Source organism: Pipra filicauda, unplaced genomic scaffold (genome assembly GCF_003945595.2).
Source record: "Pipra filicauda isolate LSUMZ 115617 unplaced genomic scaffold, ASM394559v2 scaffold64_size3178608_pilon, whole genome shotgun sequence".
NCBI lineage: Eukaryota > Metazoa > Chordata > Aves > Passeriformes > Pipridae > Pipra > Pipra filicauda.
Window position 1 is genome coordinate 1,105,769 of NW_024104809.1, and position 12,441 is coordinate 1,118,209.

General features: G+C 41.8%; 2 protein-coding genes across 2 annotated transcripts in view; one reads left to right on the forward strand and one right to left on the reverse strand.

The window, feature by feature from the left end:
• CFAP44 (cilia and flagella associated protein 44) overlaps positions 1 to 9,624 on the forward strand; it is a 38,496-nt gene extending 28,872 nt beyond the window's left edge. The window contains exons 25-33 of the mRNA XM_039388437.1: positions 1,068 to 1,271; positions 1,688 to 1,883; positions 2,846 to 2,956; positions 4,444 to 4,574; positions 5,716 to 5,832; positions 6,792 to 6,993; positions 7,576 to 7,736; positions 8,510 to 8,644; positions 9,203 to 9,624. Coding sequence (XP_039244371.1) covers positions 1,068 to 1,271; positions 1,688 to 1,883; positions 2,846 to 2,956; positions 4,444 to 4,574; positions 5,716 to 5,832; positions 6,792 to 6,993; positions 7,576 to 7,736; positions 8,510 to 8,644; positions 9,203 to 9,337 — 1,392 coding nt within the window. The 3' untranslated portion in view covers positions 9,338 to 9,624. The remainder of the gene's footprint in view (positions 1 to 1,067; positions 1,272 to 1,687; positions 1,884 to 2,845; positions 2,957 to 4,443; positions 4,575 to 5,715; positions 5,833 to 6,791; positions 6,994 to 7,575; positions 7,737 to 8,509; positions 8,645 to 9,202) is intronic.
• A 1,503-nt stretch (positions 9,625 to 11,127) lies between these two features.
• Positions 11,128 to 12,441, reverse strand: part of BOC (BOC cell adhesion associated, oncogene regulated) — a 96,238-nt gene continuing 94,924 nt past the window's right edge. Inside the window, exons 19-20 of the mRNA XM_027727646.2 lie at positions 12,160 to 12,353; positions 11,128 to 11,817 (exon numbers count right to left, since the gene is read on the reverse strand). Coding sequence (XP_027583447.1) covers positions 11,633 to 11,817; positions 12,160 to 12,353 — 379 coding nt within the window. The 3' untranslated portion in view covers positions 11,128 to 11,632. The remainder of the gene's footprint in view (positions 11,818 to 12,159; positions 12,354 to 12,441) is intronic.

Sequence of the window (12,441 nt, forward strand, 5' to 3'; positions counted from 1 at the left end):
ACAACTTTGTAGATTCCTTTTGTTCTCAGCTCTTAAATAACTGTAGTCCCAACTCTTTGGTCTCAAAAACTATTTTTTAAGATTAGAAAGGGTGCAAAAGAGAGTAGCCAAAATAATTAGTCATGGAAAAGCTTCTTTTAAAGGTACATCTAAACGGATAAAACATCTTTGGCCTGCAAAAAGAGCAACTGAAACAGTGGTAGAGATGTAATAAAATTATGAATAGCATAGACAAGGAGAGTGGGAATCATCTCTTAAAAAAAGGAGAGATATCAAATGAAATGGTCACATAGAAAGCTTGAAGCATGCAAATGGAAATAGTTTTCCTACCCAGCAATAGCTAAGCTTTGGAACTCAGTGTGAGGATGTGGGGGAAGCTACAATTTGATAAACTTTGGAAGAAAAATCCATTTAAAGCTGTTGAACACAAGCATACTGCTTCCAACTCAGGATGTCCCTAAGTCAGAGTTAGGAGGGTATGGAGAGGAGTGTACCAGAGGTACACCCGTTTGCTCCATTTCTTGCTATCTTTTCTCTAACTTCTGCTGCGGGCCATTGATTCTTTGGTCTTCTCCAACACAGACACTCTTGTGTTTATGCATATGAATGTTTTGAGGGAATATCCAAATTCTGCTGTGACAGTCACATATATGTGAGTTAACGTTGGCAGCTGCTAGTACTGATTTAACTGTAAATGTTTAAGGAAGAGCTGGCAGCTATTCCAAAAGAAGTCTGTCAAGGCAGAAGACTTATTTATTGCTACATAAACTACTGTAAACTACAGACTACTGTAAAGTATTCTCTGAAGAGTAAAATATTTCTAGGGTGCAGTGGAATGCAGTGAAAGATTCCTGTGAATCCCTGATGATTGTTTTACTACAGAGCTGAGAACGAAGAAACATCTGGGGGTAACTTTGTCTTTCTAAGTGCTTCAGTAATCCATAGGAAATGGCATGCCTGAGTTGTTGATTTGGCAGAGAGAATTTTACCCTTCTGCTCCTTTCTCTAGATTTACATGTTTAGCTCCACTCGTAATACTTTTCCTGTTTGACTCTCATGTGCTCCAGATCAACATGCTGGTGATCAACTTTGATGCTGAACTTCGCCTTTTGCGGCACAAGAAGATGAAGATGGATGTGCAGATGAAAAATGCTGACCTGCGCTGCATCACATGCTGTGAAGAGCTGCTTATCCTGAAGAAACTTGAGAAACATGAGGACTTTCTCCAGGAGCAGATTTACGCCCTCATCAGTGAACAGGAGGCCATACAAGTAAATAGGCCACGTGTCTCTAGATTTAACAGTACCATTAATGCACGGGTTGAAACAAAAGCAAGCCATAAAGTAAATGGTGGCCTGCTTTTGCTTCATTTTAGCACTGATGCAGTGTCTAGTGCTAGATTTTGAAAACCAAGAAACTCTTGATGATCAACATGGGATGGTCACTTTTAACTTCAAATACTTAATCTTTTCATAATCTTAATGTTTGCATTTTAATGGATAGTTCATGATGTGGCATAAGTGACAAATCACATACTTTAAGAACATACTCCTAGGTGTTGCTTGATTGAACCATGGGTTTAAAGAGAGAAAGATGAGTTTTGCATATCCAGATCTTCACAGATGCATCATATACACATGCACATGGGTGTACTTTTTAACTGAAGTAGGTTTTTTTGTTTCTTTAGCTGGAATTGAAGAGCTACCTTGCACAAATGGAGGATAAAAAGTGTGAGATTTTAAAGCTTCGGGAATGTAAGAAAGCTCTTTATGCCAACTTCCAAGCATCCCTTGGAGAAGACAATGAATTTGCCCATTTTCTGACCAAGGTTCTGAAGAAGAAAATCGAGTGTGTGGAAAAAAAAGAAGTAGAAGGAGAAGCAGGTTGGAGATTCTGTTCTTTTTGTTTTATGGATTTGTTACACGTATATCTGTGTGGTCAAGTAAATGTCTCTCACTCTATCTGGGGCCCTGAGTACGTGCAGCACTCAAGTCAGTTCAAAAACCCATAGATCAGATCTACCTGTATTTGTTTGTATACTGACAAGGTGTTCTATGGCAACCATCCTGAATGATAACAATGCTGTGATTCAGTTTCTAACACGACTACAGTTGGTCTGATGATAGGTCCTGCAGTTTACTTCCTGTAAGTCAGTATTGATGACTGATAATTGGTAAAAAGAAGAGGCAAAGCTTTAAATAGGTACTTCCTATGCTGTACCAATGGGAGCTATGGATAAGTTATTAGTCTGTCACATTTGTGACATTCTGCTTTAATCTGCCCATTGACTGATGAGAGATCATAAACCTAATCTGTTTAGTCACAGGACTAAACATATTACAAAAGGATTTAATTTGTCTTAGTGACTCAGTTTTACACTGTTAAGGCTAGGCAGCCATACTGAGCTAAAATACTGACTTGGCTTTTGATTTCAAGTGGGACATGATTAGCAAAAAGTGCAGACAATGGTGATGCTTTTGTAATAGATTTGTGCCTCCATATTTTGCGTGGTTGATTAATCTGTGTAGTAGAATGATAAACCCACAAGTTTTAAATTCCTGGCATGTATAGAGAGGAAGCATTACTGAAGTAAGTTCCGAAACTATGCCTGCACCTGTGCCTTTGCCATTACTAGGTGATCTCTCTCCCTCTTTCTTTTCCCCTCTTTTTTCTTTTCTGTGAAATCATCAGATCAATGCAATAGGCACAAGGTGCCTGGATTCACCTATTACCAGGATGATCTTTCATGGATTATTGGGATTGTGTTCACCAGCACATTGGCATAATGCACAGCTGTGGGTCTGGAGGTGTTTTGCAAGCCAACATTACTATCTGTTTCTTTCAGATGAAGAAGATGAGAGTGAAGGGGAGGATGATGAAGAGTCTGACTTGAAGCCTGATGAAGAAAATTCTGGATCTGAAGATGAAGTCTTTGATGACTCTGTTTGCCCGGATGGTACCTAAGCCATTATTTCCTTGCATTGACTAATTGTTTAGCTTTAGGGACAGTATTGTGTATTTAAAAAGAAAACACAGAATTTTTCATTATTCACTGCATATTAAAGCCATGAAGGGCTGGAATGTGTGTGCCCCTCCTGAGTGCAGCGTTTTTACCCAGGAAATCTCAGTGAAGATAATGAAACAGCTGGTAGCATAGGGTACTCTAATTAAAAAAGTTTGGAAAAATAAAACTTAGCTAAGCGCTAAGAATTAATTATTTTGTGTAAAGAACCACTCACCATCACGGCTGTTTTGTGGAGAAAAAAGGCTCCTGTCAGGAGTGGAGCTGTAGCAAGGCTGTAGCTGCTCTCTGAAACCTCTTGCCTGGTCTAGCAGGATCCCTCCCTGTTCAGGGAAGTTCTGAGGCTCTGCCATGCTGTTAATTGAAGCTCTTTGTTACCACCTCGTGGATTTATGCAGCAATTGCCTGTTGCTAGGCTGCGCTCTTAAGGGTATCTGAAAAGTTAGGAGCTTTACTTTGCAAAATCCTCTTCATTCATGCATTCAAAAAAGGCAGAAACGTCTCCCCCACTTTTTCTTTTGTCCGAGTTTAACTAATTTAGGGTGTTGTTTTTTTAAAAAATCTTTGATTGATATGCCAGTGACCATGTAACAACACTGCTTCATTTTTAAGTTAGAACTTACTAACGTTCCACCTTACTTTTTTTTTTAATTGGATTTTAATATCATTTCCATAAATTGAATTTTTTATTAACTCCTCGTTCATCTCATTTTTCAATGAAATGTTGTGAAGAAATGAATATTTTTACTTTTTATTTAAAAAGTCCAAATTGCTAATTTAATAGGGAAATTACATGTTGCATTAGCCTCTTCATACTTGTCTTTTCATGTGTCATTTTCTTTGCCGTTATTGGACTCTGTTTTTTATTACTTTGCCTGCTGATTTGGGCAGAATCATGCACTTGATTAGTATGACTGAAATCACAGCGTTAGATAGAAATTCACAGCTCTTCCTTACTATGAAACAAATGAAAGAGATCCTGTGAACCACAGCTTTGTTTACAAATAGAGCTACAACTGAATCCTACAGCAAATTCTTAATTTATAGAGAAGGGTGCTATGGATAAAAAAATATGTGTTCACATAATTGAACTGTAACATGTATTAATTACTGAGACTGCATTGCTTAAAAAAGCTAATTTTTGAGCACTTGGCTTTAATGTTGGCTTTGATGCATTTATCTGACTTCTGGAAACAAACTTACTGAATGTAAAGAAAAAAAGATCCATCCAAGACATTCACCACCTCATGGAGGAATGTGGCCCATGGGATTTGAGAAAGCTCAAACATAAGACCAAAACCCTGCTCTTATTAAGGGGAACACTGGGCAATGTGCACAGTAGGAGACGCTACCAGCTCCAGCCAGTAACTACAGTGCAGTCATAATGGAACTAAGCTGTTCTTTGGCTCTTTCCTCCTCAGACTGCGATGAAGCACTCTTCCTAAACACCCTCCAGCTCCGGCAGCAGCGGTTAGACATTGAGAAAGCTTTAGCAGAGGAGAAGAAAATTGCTGCTGATCTCAGAAAGAAATATAATGCCTTGGCTGAAAAGGTATTGTAGTGTTTTGTCAGCAAACATCAGCATGCTCCACTGAAAACGTTGTGCTAGTGATTTTGGCTAAGATTTATAAACAAAATCCTAAGCCTTTGAGAGGCCTCAGTTTGGGTGGAAGTATCTGTGGTAGAACAGAGGCAGGAGGCAGCTCAACACGGGTCACCTGTCCTCCTGAAAAGGGGGAATCAAAGTAGTCCAAGCTTAGCTTCTGTGAGGCTGGATCCAGGTTTTAGGTCCAGTCCCTTTCCAGCTGTTTAGCCATCATGCAGCAGCAGAAGCTGGATTCTCTGGATCAGAAGAAACACCTGGTGTAGCCTGGCCAATCCTCTGTGCAGGTGTATGGGGATGGAGAGTTTGAAGAATACTTATCCTAATACGAATGTAGGTTAAAATAAATGCATAAAACTGCTATTGTTCCATCTATTTCTTTTGCTTTTAGTTATTTTCTTTTGCTCTTTGTCACAGGTAATCACTGAATAAACTCTTTTGATGCAAATTTTCCTTTTAGCCTTTTTGAACTTCTGCATTCACTAAGACATTTGATTTATATTAATTCAAAAATATATTCATTTGAAGGGTTATCCGGGATAGAGAGAGAGAGTGCTACCAAAATAACATTATGCAAGTCCTTCTTTTATTGTGTCTCAAAAATGTTCCATCAAATATGCTTAACTTACAACATTTTTTGTTTAGTTTTTAAAGGCTTTCCTAAGTGCCAGCTGCCACATATTCACCCTGGGGTCTGACATTTGAGTCTGAATTGTTTCTTTCTCATGCAGAATCAATAAGCATTTCCAGGCATAACACAATAAAAATTATCTTGCAGGCTCTGTAGATCTACAAGTATTTTAGATGTTAAACAAAGCAGCTGTCTCTTGATATATACAGGGCTTCTCTAAGGAGACATTTACGGGTGCACATGTGTACAGATGTATTCAGGTTAGAATACTGTTTGAATATATAGATGAGCCTCGTGTTTGTCTATGAAACTCACCTATCATATGTAATAAAAAAAAGAAAAAGAGCATTTTTTTCTATACTTCTTTCCCTTCGGATGAGGAACTCTAACAGAACCTTGCTACCTTGTATATTTTGAGTACTACAGGATTTTGTTTATCCACAATTTGTCTTTCTGCAGGCAAAAGAAGTGGAAACTAGTCTGGACACAACAAAGAGGGATCTGGAGATCTTTCAGTGGGAAAAGCTGCAGAAACTGAATGAGCTAAATGTAGTTGTGCCTTTGAAACTCCATCAGGTAATTCAAGATGTTGTGCATCTGCAGGTGCAGAATGGCCTATGTACATCTAAACAATGGTGTTACTGTTCTTTGGGCCCCTTAGTTCCTGATTCACCATATTATCCTGGGAGTGAAGTGCCATTAATTGAACTTCATGCTGCTATTTCCTCTAGAATTCTTTTTTTTTTCCTTCTCCTGGACTGACAGAAATGAGGTAAGGAAAGGCAAGTTGGTCCATTGCTGAAATGTGCATAGTCTTCAGGTGCTTTATAGGTTTGGCATGGTATTTTCCTTCAGGTCCTTACCTACTGATATTCTCCTGGAAAAATAATCAAAACCCACCCTAAAAAAAACCAAACCAAAAAAGCCCCAAAACTATTGAAACTCATGTGAGTTCTGCCCAATTCAATAATGTTGGATTGGACACACTGCATTCATTTATACAGCTGTGAGCACAGGGAAGATAGTAGAAAATTAAGAGGAAAACTCATGACAATACTGTTATTTTGTCTGGGCTAAATCATGTCCTCAGAGAAGATAGGCCTCTGCCTGTTAGTGCCTGTATACTTTTGAGGCAAGCTCAGCTCTCTGCATTTGTTCTATCTCCCATCATTAAAAGGTTCATAATAAAGACAGGGGAGTCTAAGGCCTGACTGTGCAATCCTGCAGCTCCCAGATAATTCAAAATTACAGCTGACAGGGAGTGCCTTACTCCCCCTTTGTTCCAGGAGCCATTGAAGGGTAGACAGCTTTATGTGTAGGCAGTCGTGATAGATCTAAGTGGTCTTTCAGCTTCACTGAGTGGTAACAATTCCCTGGCCCAAAACACGAGTTGTGCTCACGCTTACTATTACCTCCCTCCTTAGTTCTCTATTGCTCACACATTTGTTACCCAGAGAGATCACCAGCACCCTTAATAAGTAAAGTCACCTTAATAAGTAAAGTCAGCCTTGCTTATTTGTGGCTGCTTCTTGCAGGTGCAGTGCTTAGTTGATGGGGAGATGCCCAGTGACTTCTCCCAGGCTTTGGTATTTACCAGTCAGTCCTTGGAGTACCTGCAGAAGAGAGTTGTGGACTTACGTAATGAGAAGACAGTGCAAAGGGAACATTATAAGAAGGCCCGGGAGAAACACAGGCAGCTTGTCCAGGACAAAAAGGAGATGGAGACAGAGATTCGACGTGAGTAACAGAGACTCTGAACTACACAGCACGTTAATGCTCGTTCCTTCCCCCTCACTGGGTGTGGGTAACTCACCACATGTCTGTCTCTGTACTTGCACAGGCTGTGCAAAATAATTTGGGACCTTAATATAAGTAGAGTTGACTGAGGTGAGACACTGGAAGTCTGGATACATGATTGCTATTTCTGGTTATAAACCAGAACTCCTAGGAAGAAAGTTGCTTCCCCAAAGCTATGTAAGCTTTTTTGGCAATTTCCTCTTCTGTGTAACATCAGAAGAATGAAACAAGCTCTATTCAAAACACTTTCCCAAGAACTAAACCCAAAGCTGTGTCTAGCACCACCAGACCTGCAGAAGCCCTATATAGCCTATGGTGTGGGAATGGCTTACTAGGACTGGCTTAGAGTGTGGCTTGATGAGCACACAGGTGTGATCATGGGCAAGGACAAACAGCAATACTCAATTGTGAGCTCTGTGTGGGTTTGTGTGAATTATTTATTAAAAACAAATACCAAAGAGCTCAGAGAAAAAGCTGGGATAAGGCAGAAATTCTTATTAACCAACAGTGCCCCTCTGTTAGGACTGGAAGAGAAGTGCAATCAGCTGATGATGGAGAAGTTTGGTCGGCTGGTTGATTTTGAAGCAGTTCAAGCACACTCTGTTAACATACCCATGGAGGACATGAAAGTGAAAATAATGGAGAAAGAATATAAGCATTACCTGGAGCTTAAAAAATGGGAGGTAAGGAGGAGGAAAATGAGGAAGATGCACGTGTTATGATGATCTGTTAAGGCTTCATTTCCCTGGAGCTGCATAGTTACACTAAAATCTTTTGTGAACGTGCTCATGTTTGATTATTTTTCACTTGTCATTAATAGACTATAATATCCATCATCTTTCCTACCTCTGCTCCAGTTGCTGATGCACATCCTACTTTCTCATGGATGTAGTTGATGATCTCGTTTTACTTTTCTCAAATGCATTGTTCTGCTTCAGTCCCCATATGAAGTTCTTCCAGAGTGCTTTTCTTTGGTTCTCAGGTAGCATTCAGCACCTACTGCCTTCTCCCACCACCTTTAGTGACAAACTGTTTGAGTACAGGGCAAGCCCTGGCTCATGCCTGGGATGCCAGTCCGGGCAGTCTGGAAAGTTCATGTCTCTATCTGGGGGAGCCTAAGGCTCAGCTACTGTTAGTGCAAGGAGACAACATGCTTAAGCTGCCCTTACAGAAGGGCACAGAAGGGTACAGGAGTACTATGTACCTAATGGCTTTCTCTTTCTCACAGTTTTGCCTAACTGCTTTACTTACTTAGGCATTTGCAATATATATATGTGTGTATATATATATAAACATGACAGATTGCACTAAAGATACCGTGGGATCAGGTGGCATGTGCAGGATCAGTCTGTTGTTTACATGTCTTCTGTGACACTTACATTGTGCCTAGCACTTCTTCCCCACTTCACACTTTTTGTCCTCTCTCATCCCTGCTCAATATTTTACATCTTTCCAGGAAAGAATCTTAGAACTGCAGCAGATGCTAATGAAGGTGACAAAGGAAAACACCACCAAGCTGCTGCAGCTGGACGAGTTTTGCCAGGAAAAGCATCAACTTGAAACTAAGCTGGATTCACTACCAAATGATCTGGTAAGCCTCTTAGCCACTGTACTACATGCAGGTTTGGGACTGTTCAGAAATGGGTAAGGGATCATCTGGCCCTCAGCAGCTGTCTGGTCTTGCACCCTGCTCTGCTGTTTGGGCTAATAGTGGGACAGGAAGAATGGCTGCTCCAGATCTTGTAGAAAGGGAGAGTAATGAGCTGATCCTGAAGAAGCCATACGTTGGCATTTCTGTAATTTCTTACTTAGCTGCTTTCTAAGACTGAAACAAATTCATCTTATTTCTAATTAAAATATGCCTTGCAGGAATTAAAATATATTCCTTTGTTACATGGAAATAGTCACGTAACAAAGTGTTCCAATGAAAACTGGTTTCATTGCTCTGTACTAGGGAATAAGGCAGCCACCTGTGACAGCCTAAGTTAGTGGTCCCTCACTCTCAAGTTTCAAGTAGTTCTCACTAATGAATGGAGAAGTCATGGAGATATCCTGCTTCTTGGAAAGCTTCACTTCCCCCCCTTGAAATAAATTTCCATTGTTCATCCTCCCATGTTTTATAGGAGCCTTTTTTTTCCTCTCCTTACAGGGAGCAGAATTTCAGGGCACCCAAACTACAGACATGAAAGAGAGAGACAGGCTGGGGTCACGGCTCATGCGCATGGCTGATGACATAGCCCACCTGAGAGAGGAGATCAATCTGGTCAGAAGAGGTGGGTACTGAAAAGAAGGACTCGCTTTTCTTGGCAGGAAAGGGGGGCGCCTCTTTCTACAACCTTCACCACAGGACTGTGAGACTCCAATTGAAGCACTCCTTGTTCTTACACCAGCAGTGGTAACTAACAATCCAAGTTGCCCTTAAAATTAACTGTGGCAGCAGTCATGCCCAGAGTGAGAAATTGTTTTGGCTATACAGGGGTTAGTTGTAAAGGGTTACATTTGTTTCCTCTATCAAAATATGAGTGCAGCAACAGATATGGAATAAAATAAATTGCAAATAAAACTACTAAATACTGTTATCAGTCCATTGGAGAGACTTGCACTGGACAGGTGCCCTGTGTGCGTGTGCATTATGTTTGTCTGCTCTTCAAAGAAGTGGCTGTGGAAAGCTGGATCAGAGCTTCACATGGGCAAATACAGCTTTGGTACCTTGTTCTCAAAAATGGTAGAAGAGGTCTGCCTTAAGAGTGCATTTGTTATTGCTTAGCATCCCAGCAGGAATGGCACTGCTCTGCTAACTGAGCTAGTAAAGGAAAGTGCTATTTACTGGGAGAAAGCAGGGGGCTTTTTTTTTTTACTGGGGGCTTTTTTTCCTCGGGGCCTGTGGTTCTCAGAAGGGTATGGAGCAGTGGAAAACTGCAGTGCAGTGCAGGATGTGGCATTTACCTGGCATGAGGAGGGTACAGCAAATGTAAAGTCAGCCTGTAACTCCACTTGCACCTGCCTGATCAGAGTGAGAGAGCCAGGCTCAGTGTGTTTCCAGGTCTTACTATTTTTTGCCTCTTGCATTTAGTATCGTGGCAGCATGTGATCATTTACAGCACCTACCCTTACTGAGAAAACTTCCTTCACCCCCAGGGTGAAGGATTATGTTGCACAGGTCTTCCAGTGCAAGGCTTCTGAGAGTGCACGGGAACACTTGGGGGTTGTTGCTCATTTTTAATTGAATAGGTTGGACAACCTGTAGCTGCTCTTGCTGTTCCTCCCCCCTCCCTCCCCCCTCCCTGCCTTTTGCCACTGGTCTTTGTGTCTCTGTCTGGTTCCTTTGTTTGGGGTCCCTTCTGGGAGGCACCCGCTTGAGCTGTTATGGTGTTGTTGCACCACAATTAAATTACTTTAAGGAACCAAACATCTGAGACTCTGCTTTGGGGAATCCAGGGTTGAGCCAGTAAGGGAAACTTGTCTGACAGTGTGAGTGGGGGGTGTGCAGAGAGTCAAGAGGGGCACCTGTTACCTCACTGGAGCTGCCTACTGTGAAGGGGCTTCGGTCCCAGCAGTTAAAAGTCTGGGTAGAGGGAGTGTGACTGCCGGAGTGGCTCCTGGATGGTCAGAGAGGAAAGTTTCCTTAACAGTCCCTTTGGAGGTGCTGAGAATCCCATGTTTCCTTAAGGAAAAAAATCACTCTTATCCACAGGCCTGCATGCTGAAAGTTCCTGAAACTGGAAAACCACAGGATAGGGGGTGGGGGTAAAGGAAACAAGACTGGCTGAGATTTGAGTGTCTGACTGCCTCCCTCCATCACCAAACTCATGCAAATATCCTTGTAAATAAATGAAAATTTCCTCTAGCTGTGCTCCTTACTAGAAGTTTCATGTCACTTAACTGGCACAGGTAGCAGCTGTCCCTCTTCTGAGCTCAGCATTAAGGAGATTTCACCCTGGTGGCTATTTGAAAAACTCTAACTGCAGGAAAATGTCACCATTCCCCAGGTGTCTTGCTTGCTGTATGTCTGCAAGTAAAAAAAAAAAAAAAAGAAAAGGCTTATTCTGTGTGAGGAATTAGCATAAAGCCAGGCACAGCAAAGACTAAAGCCTTTATTTGAGATGTTAAAGCGTGGTTTGTCTTTACAGATAGGTGGCTGCAGATGGCGTGTATGTGAAGGGTTGTTTAAGTTGATTAGGCAGAGTGTGTAACTCCAGTCCATTCACAGGAGTGTGTTCCTGGAACGAACCTTCCTGTAGGGGACAGGAGAAGACCTCTTGTGAAGCCCTCCCTGCAAGAGGGTGCTTGAACTTGGTGGTGGCAGCTCTGTTTGGACCCGTGTCCAGCAATGTCTCTTGTCCAGCTGTTGCAATCCTGTGCTCTGATGAACAGCCGGTGCCACGGAGAGCTGCTGCTTTGTTTCCTGGGTCCTCCTGTGACCTTGCTGAGGATGCCTTCTGTCTCCATAGCATTATAAAAGGCACATATACATCTATATACAAGTGCATAAATATATAAATAGGGGTGTTATACAAAAATAAATACCCTTTCTCTTTTTCTCTTTAGAATAAGTCTTTTGCAAAAGGCAGCTTGGTCCCTAGCTGGGGGGAGGGTGAGTCTCTAAAGGTCTCAGTGGTGACGGGCTGCTGTTCAGGTGTCTTGGTAGATCCTGACCCAAAGATGTGATCACTGGATTCTGGGAATGCAGATCTCCTCTGGACTGGCAGCACTCTAGTCTTTCTACCTCTTCAACTGGCACTAGGCCTAGGCAGCAAGGGCTTCCTGAAAGGGAAAGGAGCAAGAAATAATTACAATGCATGATGAAATTAGAGATGACATGGGAGGTTTTTAGTTAAGAGTTCACTTTTTGAGGAGAGGTACTCTGATCAAAGAGGAACATGTGCATTCTGAAAGTCTATATGGGAATTCGATCCCATGACTGCACAAAACAATTCAGATCCATACTACAGGTGTGGATCAATGGATCACGTCCTAGGGAGATGGACTCACGTAATTTGTACACGAGCAATCAGAAATGCTTTACAGTGAGATTTCCCTTCAAGATCAGCTTCAAATGATGAGATGAAGGAGACATGGACTTTTCCAAAGTGTTCCACCACTGACCTTGGTGGAACAAGGTGTCCCGTCGAGGATCCAGGCTAGGGCATCCCACTTTGCTTCCCATTACTGGATGATGGAGGCCAACAAAGTGCTCTTGAAGGTGAGGACAGTCATCTTGTTGCTGAAGAAGCTGGTGGGTGGAGTCATCTGGTAGACTGTAGAGGAAAGAGCTGTCTTCTGTTCTTGAGCTGGGCAATCTGAGGAGGCAGGCAGAGAGGTTTGGTGCTGTTAACAGATCTTTCCTCCTTGAAAGAGATAACCTGTGTAACAGCCAGCTGCATCAAC